Here is an 18,470-nt window from a genome sequence, read left to right as displayed (position 1 = left end):
CAATTAGCACCTCTTCCGATTGATCAATGTACAAAAGACTTATTTATTCGCGTATAATACGCACTTGTGTGTTACATGCACCCTTAATTATGGGCAATTAAATTCTTGAAAAATATATCTGTCGTATATAAACATTTCAGGCTGTCAGCAAAAAGCATGAAATTTATCTTTCAACTCTAATAAGAGAATATTTCTAATTTTGAGAGCGCCCTGGCGCTTATTACTTCAAATACACTATGCATATATATTCTTGAAGTGCTTTCAAATAACCCTTCCAGTTTATCTGAAAATGTCATGAAGGCAAAATGTCCTACCATTCTTAGCATCAAATGTGTATTATGAATATAAACAAATTTCAAGCAGATAAATTCTCATCTCTTAATGCATTATGTTTTCAGTTTTATACAGCATTCCTTCCAGTTTATCACAACAGTGACATGAAGGTTACCTGGGGCAAAGCTACAACGTTTCTGTTTGTAACATCTCCCTTCATTTCTATAGGGCTCCGAGAAAGTATTATTTTAACAACCAATACTGCAAAAGCATCCATCCTCATCCTCATCCTCCTCTTTTTCTGAATGCATGACAATCACAACACAAATCATATTCAGGGTCTATCAGCTGCACCAAAGCCTTTTTGAAATCTTAACTGATGACATTTTCACCATTGTGTGATGCAGAATACTATACTCTTTTAATGTTTTAATTGTACATTAATGAGGTTTAGCAATGACAACATGAAGCATTTATACCTTGGAACAGAAAGCTGCAGTAAGAGAAGCATCAATAAATGTTAAAGGTTGCGGCCAAATGTGTAAGCCTAATCAGGAGAGAATGGAGGTCATACAGCTAACAGACAGCCATTTGATGATGATTTATTACATTAAGACAAATATTAGAAAAGATTACAATTCATCTTCAAGCATAACAAGAACCACTGAAGGGAATATTTTAATAGTTTAATAGTCGCTTTTATTTTAACAAAGTGTAGAAACTCAGCTAACAGCAAATAGTTTTCAAAGCTGTATTTCTAAACTTGTAACAAACAAACATTTCTTTTAATTTGTGTTATAGGTCAGCATGCATTCTTTGTGCAACAAATATTATTATTACATCTAGTATGTACTATGTTTTCATACGAAAATAAAATGTTCGGCCGAGACATTAAGACTGCTGCCTGCTGTGTTGCAAAATGAACATGTTTCTGAAGTGTTTCATTTTACTTGTAAGTAGCAGAAGTAATTTAAAGTTAACATATCATTTTTAGTTTCAACAAAATTGTTCACAGGCCACCTTCATATGGCAGGAGTTGGGCAAAAAAACAATCACTTACTTTTTTGTGCAAATTGTCTGAGTGGTAGTAGGTGCAACGGTCAGGGGAGGGCGTACTTGCCCTCTTTACCATCACCTGGTGTCATCATTGATTTCTAGTGATCCATTCATATAATTACCACAACTATTTTGCCTTTTACACACAGGGGAATCTGTTCGGCAGATAATCAAGACAGATTGTTCTCTGGCTTTGATGTTTCAACAGTTTCATGATTGTACAACAAACATTTTATGACATATACCATGTGCCATGTTTTCATGCATTCTTTGTGCAACAAACAGTTATTGCCTCTATTGAATACTATGTTTTCTCCTGATCCTTGTGCAAGCAACATTGGATAAACTTGCATCTACCATGTACTGTCTTTTCATGTTATTCTTGGGCAACTAAGTTCATGAAATTAATACCCGAATCAGAATGTCGTGACAGTTAGTGTGCTGTGTTGTAGGTGACACTGCTTTCATCTCTACATGAAAAAGCTTTGTCTGTTTATTTACTTTGTGTATTGAGCCCATCATCCATCAAGCACACAATGTGATGAAGTCAGGAATCTTGTCCTTCCTCAATAATCATGCAAAATATTGACCAGCACTAATCAATCCTGTCAAAATGGCCATGACGATCAGTGCAGTATATCCATGTCTTATTACAGATCGATAAAAAAATCTCTCGTCCTTTGAAGTTAGGTGTGAGAAGAGGAGGTGACGATTGGCATCTCAGGTCGGTCTTACACCCTACTCAATCACCAGTTGGCAGAGTTTGAAGTCATTGCCAGTCTGCTTGTCCTGTGATAATAACACCTCTCTAATCAATGCTGTCTACAGACTGGTGGTGTGACAATTAATGGAAATAATCATAGATTGGTTTGGAGAATCACACGACAAAGCAATCAGAAACAATTAGCCACAATCAAATACAAACAAAAGATCATAAAACAAGTTTAACATATCCAGAAGGGATAGGATTCGTGATTTGGGGGTACCAGTACTTGGGTACATGGACCTACAAAATCAAATTCATGTTACTATATTGGGATATTGAATCATTCCGAAATAAATAATTACTTCTATTGGATCGATTGGATCGATGCTACACCAATTTTGATCTATTGGTAGTGATAATATCATAACTTTAACAAATTCTAAACACTAATGATAATTTGTTCAGACTTGTTAGGGTTAGAGCGTAATTTCCCTAGTCTACCGTGAGTCCTACAGAGTTGCCATCTCCCTAATGGTAAAAGTGGTAGTCCTCAAAGAACTGTCACTGGACCTTCCTGAATTTTACTTGTCTCAGACTAGCCGAGAATAATTTTGAACACTGCTAGTTCATTTTGTGTAATTCAGTAATGGCACTGAAAATGTTGCTATGTGAAACTAGAAGAGGTCACAGGGATACAAAATTAACCAAGAAAATCTACACACCAAATTAGTGATAACATAAGGCAACAGCCCCTAAAATGTTTGAAATTCTACTAGCTAAACTGTAACCTTAAAGGGCAAGTTCACATGGAAATGAACCTATTTTTCTTGTACTTTTTCCACATTAAAAGTGTTCACCTAGAAGTGTCATAGACAAAAATATAAAAATATCACAATTAATTAACATATTTTTCGCATTAAAACTATTTATATTTTTCATATTTACCAAGTGTTCTATTTCCATAACAAAAGCACCATGGCTTATGCCCCTTGCAATATGACATCATTGGTGCCAATTGATATACATTATGACGTCATCATGTTTGGTTAGAGCCGCTTCACATGGTGTAGGTACAGGTGTGTGATTCCTGCGTCTCGGATGCCAGCCAGCATAGTGTTATGCTGAGTCACCACTGCGCCGGAGTGTGTCGTAGGCCAAGTTGTTTTACCGCAAACTGGTACTTGATATCTTTTGCGTTGAGAATAGACAGGGACCCAGTTGAATTGGCACCAATTACGTCATAACTCAGGCCTTTTTAGCTCGAAAAACGAAGGCCTCATAACGGCATATCATTTTCACACTATTGGTAGCTTCCTACTTTCACTGTGAAATAAATGAGTGTATATTTTCAAACACAGATACTAACTAATTCTAAAATTGCGTTTTGTTTAGAAAAAGAAAGAAAGTGATTTGGGCGTGTACACTTCCCCTTTAACAAACCTGGTCCCGGCTAGTGAGTCAATTTCTATTACTGGGTCAGGTTTATGATTAAGACATGGAACCTGACTTATGCATAATTCTATGAAATTATAGCACAAAGTAGCATCAGTAGTACCCTAGGGTTCCAAATCAATTTTGAGAGTGAGACACCAGTTCACTTTTAATCCCATCAGAGCAACCTCAACACAGTACCCTAGTAGCACATTCAGGACATTCAGACTAGGATCCACTAATGATAACTACTTATCACATTCTGTATGTAAGTGCATTTTCATCTTGTTTGTGTGGCTATTTTAAAACCTAACTCAGCGTTAGAAACAAACAGTTTTTGTCCGCTAGTCCTTATAATGATAACATATAGCAAAACCCTTAAAAAGGACAAATTTCTACTTGTCCTTATGATACCTTAACTATTGGGCTGTTTGGCAAGGACCATAGGACTAGTGCCAATTTCTACTGCTGCTAACTTCACCTAATATGTGGCTATATATTTAACTTCATTTATGTGTGAAAAAATTCAATGTTAACATACCCAAAACACACTATCAGAGTTTCAGATAAGCTGTCTATTTGCGTAAAATACTGAGGAATGAAATACGCAACATATTATTATGAGTTATTTGCGTACAAACATGCAAAAACAATTTCAAAACCATCTTTAACAACATCTTGCTTAATTACCTTTCTGCTTTTTCAGCTTGCATACATGTGTTATTTTTTTACAGATCTATATCTACTCATTGAATACTGGCATCTTACAATGAACTTGAGTGAAGTGGGTAATACTGAATAGACTGAACCCATGGGAGTAAAAATGTATTAAATAACTAAAGAGAAATGTCAATACCTAATGTGTATGATAACATGTGAGTAAATACTGAAACTCTCAAAAACAATCCTGATGCTTGCATTAGTCAATCTAATTTTCTGCTTAATGATACATGTATATCCTTTGAGTATAAGTCAGAAGCACATCAGATGACATGGCTTAAAAAGTTCATCAAACACTTTTTTTAAAAATAATAGCAAAGAACCAATTTGTTTGAGTACTGCGATTAATTGAATTAATTCCATGATAATGAGGTGATGGCTACCTTGTCTCATCTTTAGGTAAGTGGATTAGCTATGGATGTACAAACTGCAATAAGAGTGCTTTGACCACTTCTGACTACACAACTCATTGATGAAAATCAATACTCATCACCCGATGTCTTTTTTTTTTCATGAAAAACCTATTATTCTTAGTTCCCGATGGATTGGAAATCATATATACCTTTTGTCCTTGGAGACCAGTGACTGGGGATTCCATTTGTGTGAACAATCACCTTATTGTTAATAAATATGATCAATATTCCAAGTTGTCAGTCACCATAGTGCGGTGATGGCATTTAATTCCGACAATTATCAACATTATCAACAGTCCATTGTTCAATCTTTGAGCACTCGTCATAGGGATTTGAAGTATATTTCAATGAAAGAGAAATTGAAATATTTCTATTGACACTCTAGATGATTACTGGAGAGATCACCCCTCACTGTTACATGCATGATATTGCATACAAATGCCCCCAATGATATTTCTGTTGACTAAACAAATGACAGCACCTGGAATTTTATTAGCATACATTTTAAGCCACAATGCATCTCAACACAAAATAGCATTGCGATTTAGCATGTGACTACATTTTAAGAATAGTGCTACTTCTGGCAGTTCACAAATCATTGGTATACACATGCAATATGATCAAAACAAAACAGTAAATTAAGCAATTGTGTTAACCATAGGTGACTGGTGGATATATCTCTACTTCCCTATTATTATTTTTTACCTCAAAGTAAATTTTCACTGAACTTTCTCCCGCACAGAAATAATCAAAGAACTAATAAATTAATTTAAACAATAAGGAATTCAATTGAAGAAGTTCTGCCTTAGAACCTATTTTTGTGCTGGAAAGTTCAGCTTCAATTTCTTACATAAACATGCCAGTGCTTACTCCATTAAAACTGTATACTCTCCAGAGAGCTGAGAAAGGAAAATTGAGTGCAAACTGTTCCACTGCCCGGATAATAATAATGTGGCACCTTGTGGAATTTGGAACATTAGAGATGAAATTGGAATCAGTACATACAGCACTGTCTCCTGTTCAGTTTTTACAAACTCTGTGTGGTATTAGGTGTGGACAAATTGCCAGTAATTTGAGTCAGTCTCTCATAGAATAGGATGTGCCAGACCAATTGGCTAGAACATTTTTTTCTGTTAGTCAGAAATTAATTTAATATCATGACAGAAGCAAAATATAAGATAACATTCCAAAGATACATTTTACTGTCAAGGCAAATTTTAAAGAGCAAATCAAGAGCAGGGGTCTAACGTGTCTTAAACTACTATACATCCATAGTCTCCAGTTAAACATTCTTAAACCCTTTGAATGCTGACAGGCTGCTTTACTGACACCCATCCCACTGGAGGAGATGGGTTGTTTTATCTGCCCTACATTTGTTGAAAGAGAATGCCATGTGTTGCTGAAGTGTCCACAATATGATACAAAAGCAGGAGTTTCTAATTTACGAGTACCTTGAAATTCATTGGTCTTTTTACATACTTTTTGTATAGTTTTACAAAGTATTTTCAATGTTATATATCATAATGTGTTTTAAATACTCTTATCCATTAAAAAACTCTCATAATTCTGAAAAGAATGGCGAATAACATCTTTTATCATATAATGGGTAGGTTAAAGCCAACGGATAAAAACGATATCCGTTGGGGTCATATGCGGATAGAGATGCAAATATCAAAGGTCAAGTAGGGACTACTTTCAGTGTTTATAAACAAACATGGCGTCGCACTTGTCATTCGGCGATCGAGTCAGAATTAACCATCGTGAATCCGATGAGTACAAGGCCAAGGCTCGCTAAATACAATGTTTATTCCTAATGCAGGATATTTACCATCCCCAAACACACTCGCGTGATAACCTCTATATCTCTGTCATTTATGTTTTATATGTCGTTTATTTAATGAGCTTAAATAAAACATCTATCTTGTCTGACTATACCAAGAACTCGTAAACAGCTTGTGATGAAGTCCTTTACAGTAATGCTTGTTGGAGTATAAGAAAACAGTATTAACTTTTCTGTCAATGATTATAATTCTCTCCTACTCAATTTGTAATTTACACAATTTATCAATTTTCACACACAAAATAGTGCATACCCGTACCTAAAATGCTAGCCAGAATACTGCAGTCTTGATGATCTTTTGTTTCACAGCTGCATTTTCATGGGACACAAAAATATGAAATTTATGAATATATCATTATAACATATACTTGAAATGAGAACTGAGCAGAAACCTTAATCTTACTATGACAAATATATATCATTTTCCAGCTTGAAAGTAACACAAGCCTTTTGTTCCAGATTAGTTCCTCTTTTTACAATACATGAATAGTTATCTTGTCTCTGATAGTTTGTGGCCATCACTACAGCACTGAGATTCCCCTACAGGCTAAACCATCAAGTCAAGGATGCTAAGTGACAGCATTTCATCACTTAATAATTCATGAATTGAAGCGGAAATCAACATCAGGGCAAGAAATCAATGAAAGTGCAATACAATAACATGCCAAAAGAAAGAAGAAATATATACTGAAAGATAATTGCAGCTAATGCAAGTTAATCCTGGTTGTCATAGCAGGCAGTACATACTAGCATAAATCTACATATGATTTTACAGAATAAAAGCTGAAAGTGGAAACATGAACCCAGAGATAATAATGAGTGGAATTATTCATCATATTAAAGCAGATGTCATGAACCCAAGGAAACAATAATGAGTGGAATTATTTATCATATTTAAACAGATGTCATGAACCCAAGGAAACAATAATGAGTGGAATTATTTATCACATTTAAACAGATGTCATGAACCCAGGGAAACAATAATGAGTGGAATTATTTATCACATTTAAACAGATGTCATGAACCCAGGGAAACAATAATGAGTGGAATTATTCATCATATTAAAACAGAGGTCATGAACCCAAAGAAAAAATAATGAGTGGAATTATTTATCATATTTAAACAGATGTCATGAACCCAGGGAAACAATAATGAGTGGAATTATTTATCACATTTAAACAGATGTCATGAACCCAGGGAAACAATAATGAGTGGAATTATTCATCATATTAAAACAGAGGTCATGAACCCAAAGAAAAAATAATGAGTGGAATTATTTATCATATTTAAACAGATGTCATGAACCCAGGGAAACAATAATGAGTGGAATTATTTATCATATTAAAACAGAGGTCATGAACCCAAAGAAAAAATAATGAGTGGAATTATTTATCATATTTAAACAGATGTCATTAACCCAGGGAAACAATAACAAGTGGAATTATTCATCATATTAAAGCAGATGTCATGAACCCAAGGAAACAATAATGAGTGGAATTATTTATCATATTTAAACAGATGTCATTAACCCAGGGAAACAATAATGAGTGGAATTATTTATCATATTAAAACAGATGTCATGAACCCAAGGAAACAATAATGAGTGGAATTATTTATCATATTTAAACAGATGTCATGTACCCAGGGAAACAATAATGAGTGGAATTATTCATCATATTAAAACAGAGGTCATGAACCCAAAGAAAAAATAATGAGTGGAATTATTTATCATATTTAAACAGATGTCATTAACCCAGGGAAACAATAATGAGTGGAATTATTCATCATATTAAAACAGATGTCATGAACCCAAGGAAACAATAATGAGTGGAATTATTTATCATATTAAAACAGAGGTCATGAACCCAAAGAAACAATAATGAGTGGAATTATTTATCATATTAAAACAGATGTCATGAACCCAGGGAAACAATAATGAGTGGAATTATTTATCATATTAAAACAGAGGTCATGAACCCAAGGAAACAATAATGAGTGGAATTATTTATCATATTAAAACAGATGTCATGAACCCAGGGAAACAATAATGAGTTGAATTATTTATCATATTAAAACAGATGTCATGAACCTAGGGAAACAATAATGAGTGGAATTATTCATCATATCGAAACAGATGTCATGAACCCAGGGAAACAATAGTTAGTGGAATTATTCATCATATCAAAACTGATGTCATGAACCCAGGGAAACAATAACAAGTGGAATTATTCATCATATCAAAACAGATGTCATGAACCCAGGGAAACAATAATGAGTGGAATTATTCATCATATTAAAACAGATGTCATGAACCCAGGGAAACAATAACAAGTGGAATTATTCATCATATTAAAACAGAGGTCATGAACCCAAGGAAACAATAATGAGTGGAATTATTCATCATATCAAAACAGATGTCATGAACCCAGGGAAACAATAACAAGTGGAATTATTCATCATATTAAAACAGATGTCAGTAGCAACATAAACATGAAAAGAACAGAAGAGGTGTCACGTAAAAATTCAGAATTTGCAGCATCCTGTCATTCCAGATTAACCATCTTCACATTATTTACATAGATGTCTGTGTTCTGTGGATCAAAGTAAGTTGACTGTGTTGTAACTATATTACCACCTTCTAACACGTCTTAGATATGTAACCAAGACACTCCATAACAATTACAATCAGTAATCATTAAGAATAAATATACTGTTAGTGCATTCAGTGCATCATATGTCTATCATCTTCAATGATAGCAGTGTTAATGTTACACGTAAATGCACTAAGCATAGCATATTTACAACCCACAGCATTAAGTATCATTTAGATATATCTCTTATTGATGTAATTATCCGATTAATAAGAGGACTACGTACTAAGGGGATGCTGGTACGACTTTCTGTGTAGGATTACTCTGACCCACTGACATAATGGGCACAGTAAGAACATCAGTCACATCTGTATTCTCCTGTGTGTTATTACTAGTTGAGCTACAGGAACATCGGGGAAAACCTACACTAACATCTAGTCTATGAAATGAACATATTTTACAGAAAAAACAGTTGTTAAATTATAGTTATAAAATATAATAAAAAGGAGCCCAGAGACTTTTTCATTTTCAGACACTGCAGTAATCTAGACTTGCCAAACAGTATAGACTTGCATGGGCTGTATAGGATATATTTGTTTCAGGGTCTGTATGACAGACTAGGGAAAAGCCTCTTGGTGCTAATGTGTATGCCTCTGGCCTAGACTTATACAAGTATCTAGAACTTTTAATTTTAACTAATAATTATTGTCTTAGATAATGTTAATAATAAAAACAAGTTGTCCATACTGTCCACATATCTAGACTTGCTTATTAGGATAGAATTACTTCACATCAATAGATTTTTCTTTCAGTACAGCCTTGGAGCAGGGCTACCTCTGACCCACAGATCATAATGGGCACAGTAAGAACATCAGTGACATCTGTATTCTCCAAAGTGTTATTACTATTTGAGCTACAGGAACATCTGGGGGAAAGCCTCTTACTGTTGCTACTGTGTAGAATGACTGACCCACTGAACATAATGGGCACAACAAGAACATCAGTGACATCTGTATTCTCCAAAGTGTTATTACTATTTGAGCTACAGGAACATCTGTGGGAAAGGGCTAACCCTGTTGTGACATTCATAATTGGTGAGTTAGTTGGTTTAAATGCTGCGGGGAGTTTTAGTATTTCCGTAAAGCACAAAGTGGAGCAGGTTGTAGATCTTTACCACCCACAAAAAAACTGGTTAGATTTTGACAGACCACTGATCAATGGAGAATCTAGAATCTGAATAAATGTGACAAAGCCCTTTCCATAATCATACCCCATGATCAACAGATCCTCGCACTGCCTGGGGATTTAGTTCTATAAGGCGACTTCTATGCAAACCGTGCCTCCACATCCGCATTGAAGAAACATATCATTCAGTAGCAGCTGATGAATGTTGCAATTACATGTAGCTTGAGAACAGTTGTGTCTGCCTCTAGCTTCTAACTCTCACATGCCTCTGCTTGCAAGCAGTCATTTTATCAGTTAATGTACCTCGAATATGTGATACAACTTATGGTGTACACATGTTCATATAAGATTTAAAGGCTCTAGATATGATGGATACTCACAATCAGTTATATGTATGAATATTAGCTATTGCATCCAACAAAAAATGTGACATAATCAAATACCATCACAATTTTTTGCAACAGTATATGAGGATACTTAACTTAACATAAGATGTAGGGAAAAAGGAGTATATTGTATGCAATGAAAGACTGTGAGAAAAGATAGTAAAGGTTGTGATTAATATTCTGCTGTATGACCCACCTTGTCTTTAATCCCTTGGTCAATCTCTTCAATTGGCCAACCACAGTACGGTGTAGGAAAAACTCCATAGTTTTCTGTGAGCGTATTCCCTTCATGGAGAAGAGGATCTGGTTCCAAAATGTGCTCTTCTTCGTCCTCATCTCCAAACCTAAGGTCACCATCTACCAGACGTGCTGTTTGCCCTTTGGCACGCCGTTGCTGTGCTTTCAACTTATCTGACGTTTCTCGGATCACAAGTTCCTCATATGTCTTCTCTGTAAACTTCCTGAAATGACACATCTTGCTGAATGGTTTAGGTTTCTCCTCCTCAGATTTCTTCTGTTCTTGACCAGTGTCCATGATTTCAAGAGGAACTTTAGGAGGCATGTCGTCTGCTGGTGACGAAACCTCCTCGTCCACAGGTGGGACTTCACCATCTTCAGGAATTGTGGTGGCTGTAGTCTTTGCAATGTCTTCATCTTCAGCTTTCATGATTTACACATGCAAACATCAGGTGCTACTTCAGTTTGGTGGGGCACTGGCCTGTGTCCCTGCAGCTGAAGTTCTTATGGTGTTTTAGAGTCTATTGAAGTGAAGTCCCATCAGTACTAACTTCCACATATACCATCTTCTTTATGTCTCATGCTTCCTGCAATTGTACATACACAGTGATTAATTTCTGAAATAATGTGTTTCTAATTACCACTTTCAACTGAATATCCAGTCTTTTCAAGTTTAATACCATATTCCAGTTATTGCAGTTTTCTTTTGGTTATTTTCACTTTGAGGAAAACATCATTTGAGTGTATTTAGGTCCAATATTCTCAAATATGAATTCATTGCACTTCACTGTATTTATCTTCCAGGCAAAAGAAGGATACACTTCAAAATGAGATTTGACTAATAAAATTACAAAAACGTAACTAGGCTGAAAATAATTTAGTGTCAGAAACACTGCAAACATAAATCAAATACATCACCATCAAATAAATAATTTCTTATTTGTTTTATTTTTACCCTCAAACATGAGTGTATACTAAATGTATACAACCAACTTTGTTAAAGGTACACAAATGTGTTTAACCAAGTCAGTGACTTGTCATTTGTCAGAACAAAAACTGGTGCATTGAAAAATGTTTGAAACTGTTTGATACTTTTAGCTATTTCCTTGAATGAAAGATTTTAACTTTACCTAACTGCTGATACTCTTAAACAGCTGTTTGGAAATTAATAGCCATTTGTTTGAAGAATATATGTATAGTTTAAGGTTTGCGATACAATATGCTGAGAGGGATACAAAAGTGTATCAAGTAATTTCATTTGCAGAAAGTAGGCAAGACAATTCTGACACATTATGTCCATGTATGACATAATAGTAAAGAATACAAACTTTAAATTACCCTGCAGGCTAGTAAACACAAAAACTCTCAATCCTTCCTGAACTTTCACTAGTCCCATGTTGCTATGTATATGTTGTTTGCAAGCAACTGTTACAATCTTTCAGTCTTTCCTGGTCTGATTCAACATAGTGGGTCAATCAGTCAACTGTGGGTCAACTGCATCCACGAACTGTAGTGATGAATTTCTTGTCACACCCTTAACTATTATATAGTTACTGAACTTGTCAGCAGGACTAGTAGACTGTTACTTTGTAATACCTCAAAGCAAAGTGGCTAGTAGATAATCACTGTATTCATCTAAAATGTTATCTAGTATGATAAAATAATATTAATATATACTTGTATATGCAAGCTGTTAGTGTTTTGAAGAAAGTCATGGAAAATATGTATCCAGCCCTGAAACATATTATTTCATATCCATTTGTTCATAAATAAAAAAAAATCATATCAAGGATTATCTACAAAAAGCAGAGTCCATAAGTAATTAAAGTTACTTTAGTTTTAAAACGTTCAACTTAAGGATAATTCATGCTGTGTCATTATTGAAGTACTAAGAATATGAACTGAGAACCTCTTTGCTAAACAAGATGTGTTTATGATCTGGTTGATACACCTACCTCAAGAGATTACCATCAGATAAACATAATAACTCATCTGATAACATACATATAATTCATACATCCTTCATCGCTCTTCAATTCTGTGTTTAATTCCACTGTCAGTAGAATTCCAGAGAAAGTCGTTTCACTATTAATACGTCTTCACAAACACTACGTTTGTTCCCAGTAGGCACACAGCTGTAAGCAACCCATGTTCACGCTTTGCATATTTCGTCCCCAACAACGAACACCTTGCGACACTCGTGACGGCCGTTACACAATAATACCCACAAACATGGCGTTCTAAAGACTACCAAAGATTGTGGGTGAAGTCGGCAAAGTTTGTATACACGCAAAGGTCTTTAGAATGGGAATTGTAACTTTTAAAAAGAAGATGAAAACGTCTTCAACTCTATCCTTATCACTGGTGCGTATCATCCAAACCTACCTTGTTATTAAGCCAGTCTCTATGTCACGTTATTAATCCAAGTTTAAAGATCACATAACGCCAGCCACGCCGAGGCAATAAACGCCAGCTCGCCAGGCATCGACTGCTCCAAGTCTACGACGTCACTCAGGTGTATAGGATTCCTTAACCATGTGACTGATCTGCAGGTATTGGCCAGCTATAGCCAGCACGGGCATACTGTTCGTTTGACGGCGATATAAGTCACCTGTTTCTTTCCTCAGTTAATACAGAATCATTTGACAAGATGCGAGTATTCACCACGATGATTTTGTCTAGCTTGACAAGGTCCAATTAGCAGAATGACTTTCTTTTGTTCTCAATAGTAATAACTAATTGATAAGGACAAACGCTTGGCTGATGCCAGTCCCCCACACACAGTGTTTGTTTTGAGAAGTTATATACCAGGTTACATCGATTGAGTCCGAGTGTTACTGATGGTAACCGGCGATTGCTTACTAACATGTGTACTGTGAACTTTAATTATACAGCTTCGTTGACCGCGGAACAAACGCAGTTACCAGACAGTGGTAACGTCATAGTGAACACTGCATTCCGTTAATCAAAGATATTCAAATATGAAAAAAATATCCGTGAACATACCTGTCTGAGTTTGTGGGACACAAGTATTCCAAACTTTACCGGTCCTAATCGAACTGGTAATCTGTTAAAACTGAGCGAGTTTTTCGAGAACAATACAATAGCTGGGACTTCGGCTTAGTAAGTGATCGTTAGAGCGTAACAAGCAGCAAATTACTCGTAACTATATTTCCGAAATCCACTTAATCAAACGCCTATTGTATACAGGCATCTAGCCGCACTCTTGTAGAATGCAGTGGTGTATTAGTGTTGGGCGGTCGGTCGGAACACCCAAATCCTTTTATTGACAAGCCCCAATTATTGAAGATTGAATAGGGCTTTGCAGTGGCAAGGCAACGTCTACAGTTTGTCAATTGTAGCTGTGACGCCCGGGTGAAAGGTGACGGCTTAGATCGCAGGCCACAACCCTGACTTAAGTATTCCAACACTGTAAAAGTCCATACATTTTGTACGTGTCTGTCTGAGATTTTAATATAGATTCAGAGACACATTCACACAGGTCATACGTCCTGGCAATAGATACGCCGAACAACAATACGAATATACATTACTAGATACCAATCTCATAACTCGCCAATCCTCAGACACTCCCGAGTATACTCCTAGATTTCCTATCAAAGCAACAAGACCATGAAATCCTTATAAAACAATTGTATCTATTTGCGTATACAAAACAAGGCTTACTGCATTAAAGGGCATGAAGGAAAAACATATCCTTGAGGCAATGACGTCATCGTTTGATAAACTGTTGGAGACGATCACGTCAGAAACCTTGCTTCGTTACACGTGACTACACCTATGGTGAAATTCATTTTGAAGCATCATAACATCGATTTATCCAAACTCTAAGATATGTTTCTGTCTTGAATGTGACAAATTTATACCCCGACCACTCGGCATTTAAACAAAGCCGATTGAATGGAACCATCGACTGGTATATAGCCGTTGTGTTGGACACGCGGCGCGTTAGTGTTGCTTCCTGTTAATGGCCAGTCATTTAGGTGTACAGTTCTATAATAACTGTTGACAACGGAAACGATTCTATTCTATCTGTTCACTAGTAACTATATGTGTTGTTTAAAGTGTTGGCGACAGTCGATGTCATTACTTTCACCTGGCATGGTGTTTGTTCAACGTCTTATAATGAGTAAACAGTTTCATTATGGCTTTGAATATATCATCACTCACCGGCACAAATCAATGATGAAGAGAACTTACGCACTTAGAGAACACTGTCAACGATAATTGTCGCCGTCAATCAAGGAAACGCGGGTTTACTGAACCTTAGCAGGAATGTATTAAATGTGTTTTTTTTAATTGGAATGCCAGAGTCATTTTTTATTGTTTACATACACTTGGTAACTAGATGACGCAGATATCAACATAGTCATGTAGTAATAATCATAGTGTAACAAGATCACCATCTTCATCTAAAGTACTGTAACGTTGACAACACGAACAGCAGGACCTAAGTAGCATGACCCTTACCACTAGACTCGCACGGCCTTGCAGTGTCTGGAATACAGACTTTAATGTCAAAGGTACGCTCTGACCAGAAATGTGAGTGAATGTAGTTGAACGCCGCAGTCAGTAATGTTCCAACCATCATGCACGGCGGCCAGTAAATAATCGATTCTGGACCAAGCGAACCAGTGGGTATTATTAAATAAAAGCTACAAAACCCTTTCCATAATCATAAGAAATCTCTACTAGAAGCCGAGTCCATTTTACGATTCCGACTACATAATTAGTATTTGTGAATCATGATTCTCGTTGCATGAGCAACGACCCACACCATCGGGACACGATGTCAGCAATCATCCAAGTCACACCATTGAAAGCCGAAGTTCTGAACAAAATAGTTAAATTTTATGTTTTTTACTAACACCCATCTCTATGTTTAGATACACGTGTTTGAAAGTAAAATGGCATACAATTTCATTACTTATTCAGAAGTGCGAGAACACCACCCAATCCATATTTTAGTCCGCTCTTACGACAGGCGTGTGGTTTGGGGTCTTATTGTGACCCGTTATCTCCACGAAAAGCAGGGGCGGTGGTTAAAGAGGAAACCCGGGTTCGAATCCCGGGTCCATTCTGCCGGTGCCTCACATACCTTTTTGCGAACACCTTGTAGTATCACTACACAGTGATTCATACACACATTCTATTGATTTAGTCGGAATCCTACAATGGCCTCTGCCTTTAGAAGGGATTACTTACGATTATGGATTATTTTGGTCGCTTTTTATTTAATATCCACATTTCACCATCCTCGATTATCCATGCAGTGGATAATATCGTCATTCTGTTAGGACAAAATACACATGACGCATTTGCAATTAACCATACATTCGTTTTGACGCTAAAATAGCCAACCAATTACATAAGACTAACGAGCGAGAGAAAATCTGTGCGATGTTACTGTTAGGACAGACAAGGATGGCGACACTTCCTAAAGTGAATGAATGAGTATGGTTTTACACCCCTTTTAGCAATATTCCAGCACTACCACGGCGGGGGACACCAAGAATGGGCTTCATACATTGTAGCTATGTGGAGAATAGAATCAGGGTCTTCGATGTGACGAGCCACGAAAAAGACTACCCCACCGCTTCGAGACTTCCTGCGCGAGGATATGGTAGCAAATGAGTCCCGCGTGTGTTTATCACAAAAGCATGGAGATATAACACACTGGTTTAACTACTACGCTTTTCGCCCTTGATTAGTTATTCAAGTGCATGCAAAACCAAGATGTTAACGGACGAGAATTGTACGCGTCATTCAGCTTCCCATGCGGTAAACAGATTACCCACATACTTGTTTTTTTCAATATGCAAACAAAGAAATTTGATAAAACTATCAGTTTTGGAAACTGTCGGTAGATGAAAAAAGTTCAATCTGTAATGAAAAGCAAATGAATGTTTAAGGACGCAGTTTATAGAATACATACGTTATTCCAGCTATATCACGACTGCATGCAAATAATCGAACCCTTGACAACTTGTCTACGAGCAGAGGCCCGGGTGGTTCAGTCGTCTAAGGCGCCGCAATTCGCTTTGCAGAGTTGCATCCCTTGTGAACACCAGAGACCTATGCTTGTGTGTTCGAATCCCGGTTCGCCCCGATTATGTTTCTTGGTTTGTCAGCACCATGTCCGTGCATGTGGGTTTCACTTAATAGGTGGTAAACGTCATCACTTCGGACTTACGCATTAAGCTGACACGCCGTGATATAACTGGAACACTGTTAAACGCGGGGTTAATCCCAACTTACTTATTCTTACTGCAAGTATTGGATACTGGGGACTACATCTGTAATATGATTAAGTTGTAAGAGAGATATAACATATGTTAGAGTCGCAGCAGTAGAATTTAACTGTTTTCGTCCACTAGTCCTTATAATGATATAGCATATAGCAAAACCCTTAAAAGGGGTACATTTCTACTATAGTCTTCATGATACCTTAACTATTTGGCAGTTTGGCAAGGACTACAGGACTAGTACAAATTTCTGACACTGCTTTCATAGCCGCCATGCCACGTTTAGTCCAACCAGGCACCGTTAGACTGCACTGATATACACCGGTATACGCAGGTATACAATGCCAGCGGAAAGTCGGTATTCCGGATCCAACAAATACATGTGCTCTATAACCTCAATTATGACAACCTAATCGTCTTTCTGCTCATGATTTCCCGCCGGGGAAGTTAAACTTGCAAACGTCTTGCTTCATAGGCAGTTTATAGACTGAAACGTATCCTAACCGTTTAACAGGTTACGTATATTCAATCAGAAAGGTCAAGAACCGATGTTGACTCCAAGACGTTTGGTTATACTGATAATGCATAGGGGGTTGTCTAAACATACATGGGGGCACGGATGGTACAGTCATCTAAGGCGCCACTATTCGCTGTCCCTTTGGTGTGCCCCAAACGTATGATTGAGAATTCGAATTCCATATACGTGGTATGTCAGCAACGTACCCCTGTTTGTTGGTTTCACCAAAGTGGTAAACGTCTAAGGCAAGCATTATACGTTGTAATGGGATTTCCTTCAACATCAAGCTGTCACGCCGTGACATAACTACTATATGCTGTTCAAAGCAGCTTAAACCAAACCCACCCGCCACTCACTCTTCAGTATTTAACTGATTATTTCGATTGTAAATGAGTGACTCACCCATAGGTACAATACATGCATAGGCACACAACTTTTGTCGCAAGTTTATGTAATTGAAAGGAAGAACTGGTATCGTATCATATACATCATATATATATATATATATATATATATATATATATATATATATATATATATATATATATATATATATATATATATTACATATTCTAATTGGTTCGTATGTGGCAATGCTATAAGTTAGTGAATGTCCAAAACACCACAGTCAGCAACATTCCAGCCATATCACTGCAGCCTGTATATGAACGCATCTAGACCAAGTAAACTAATGAGTGAGAGCATGAACATCGACCCACGTCATAGTGGCACCATGAGATGCAACCACCCAAGTCAAATTCCACCGATTCATTTTAGTCGACTCTTACGACAAGCTCAGGTTTTATACCGGAACCAATTCTACCCTGGAGACTGAGAGGTGGAGTAAGT

The 18,470-nt window shown here is 36.6% G+C and overlaps 1 protein-coding gene across 6 annotated transcripts in view; it reads right to left on the bottom strand.

Annotated features, from left to right (window-relative positions):
- Positions 1-18,470, bottom strand: part of LOC139479305 (sodium channel protein 1 brain-like) — a 79,141-nt gene that overhangs the window by 60,241 nt on the left and 430 nt on the right. For 2 of the 6 annotated variants that reach the window (XM_071262170.1, XM_071262199.1), the window contains exons 1-2: positions 13,224-13,327; positions 10,798-11,425 (exon numbers count right to left, since the gene is read on the bottom strand). In XM_071262170.1, the coding sequence (XP_071118271.1) occupies positions 10,798-11,268 (471 nt within the window). In that variant the 5' untranslated portion in view covers positions 11,269-11,425; positions 13,224-13,327. Of the gene's footprint in view, positions 1-10,797; positions 11,426-12,793; positions 13,055-13,223; positions 13,328-13,844; positions 14,051-18,470 lie in introns of those variants that run through there. The other 4 variants (XM_071262175.1, XM_071262186.1, XM_071262182.1 and 1 more) reach the window with 4 other exon arrangements.

The sequence above is a fragment of the Haliotis cracherodii genome, unplaced genomic scaffold, assembly GCF_022045235.1.
Source record: "Haliotis cracherodii isolate W230 unplaced genomic scaffold, xgHalCrac1.p SCAF_1, whole genome shotgun sequence".
Taxonomy (NCBI): Eukaryota; Metazoa; Mollusca; class Gastropoda; order Lepetellida; family Haliotidae; genus Haliotis; species Haliotis cracherodii.
The sequence above is the reverse complement of the archived record's forward strand: the minus strand, read 5'-3'. Positions and strand labels throughout refer to the sequence as shown.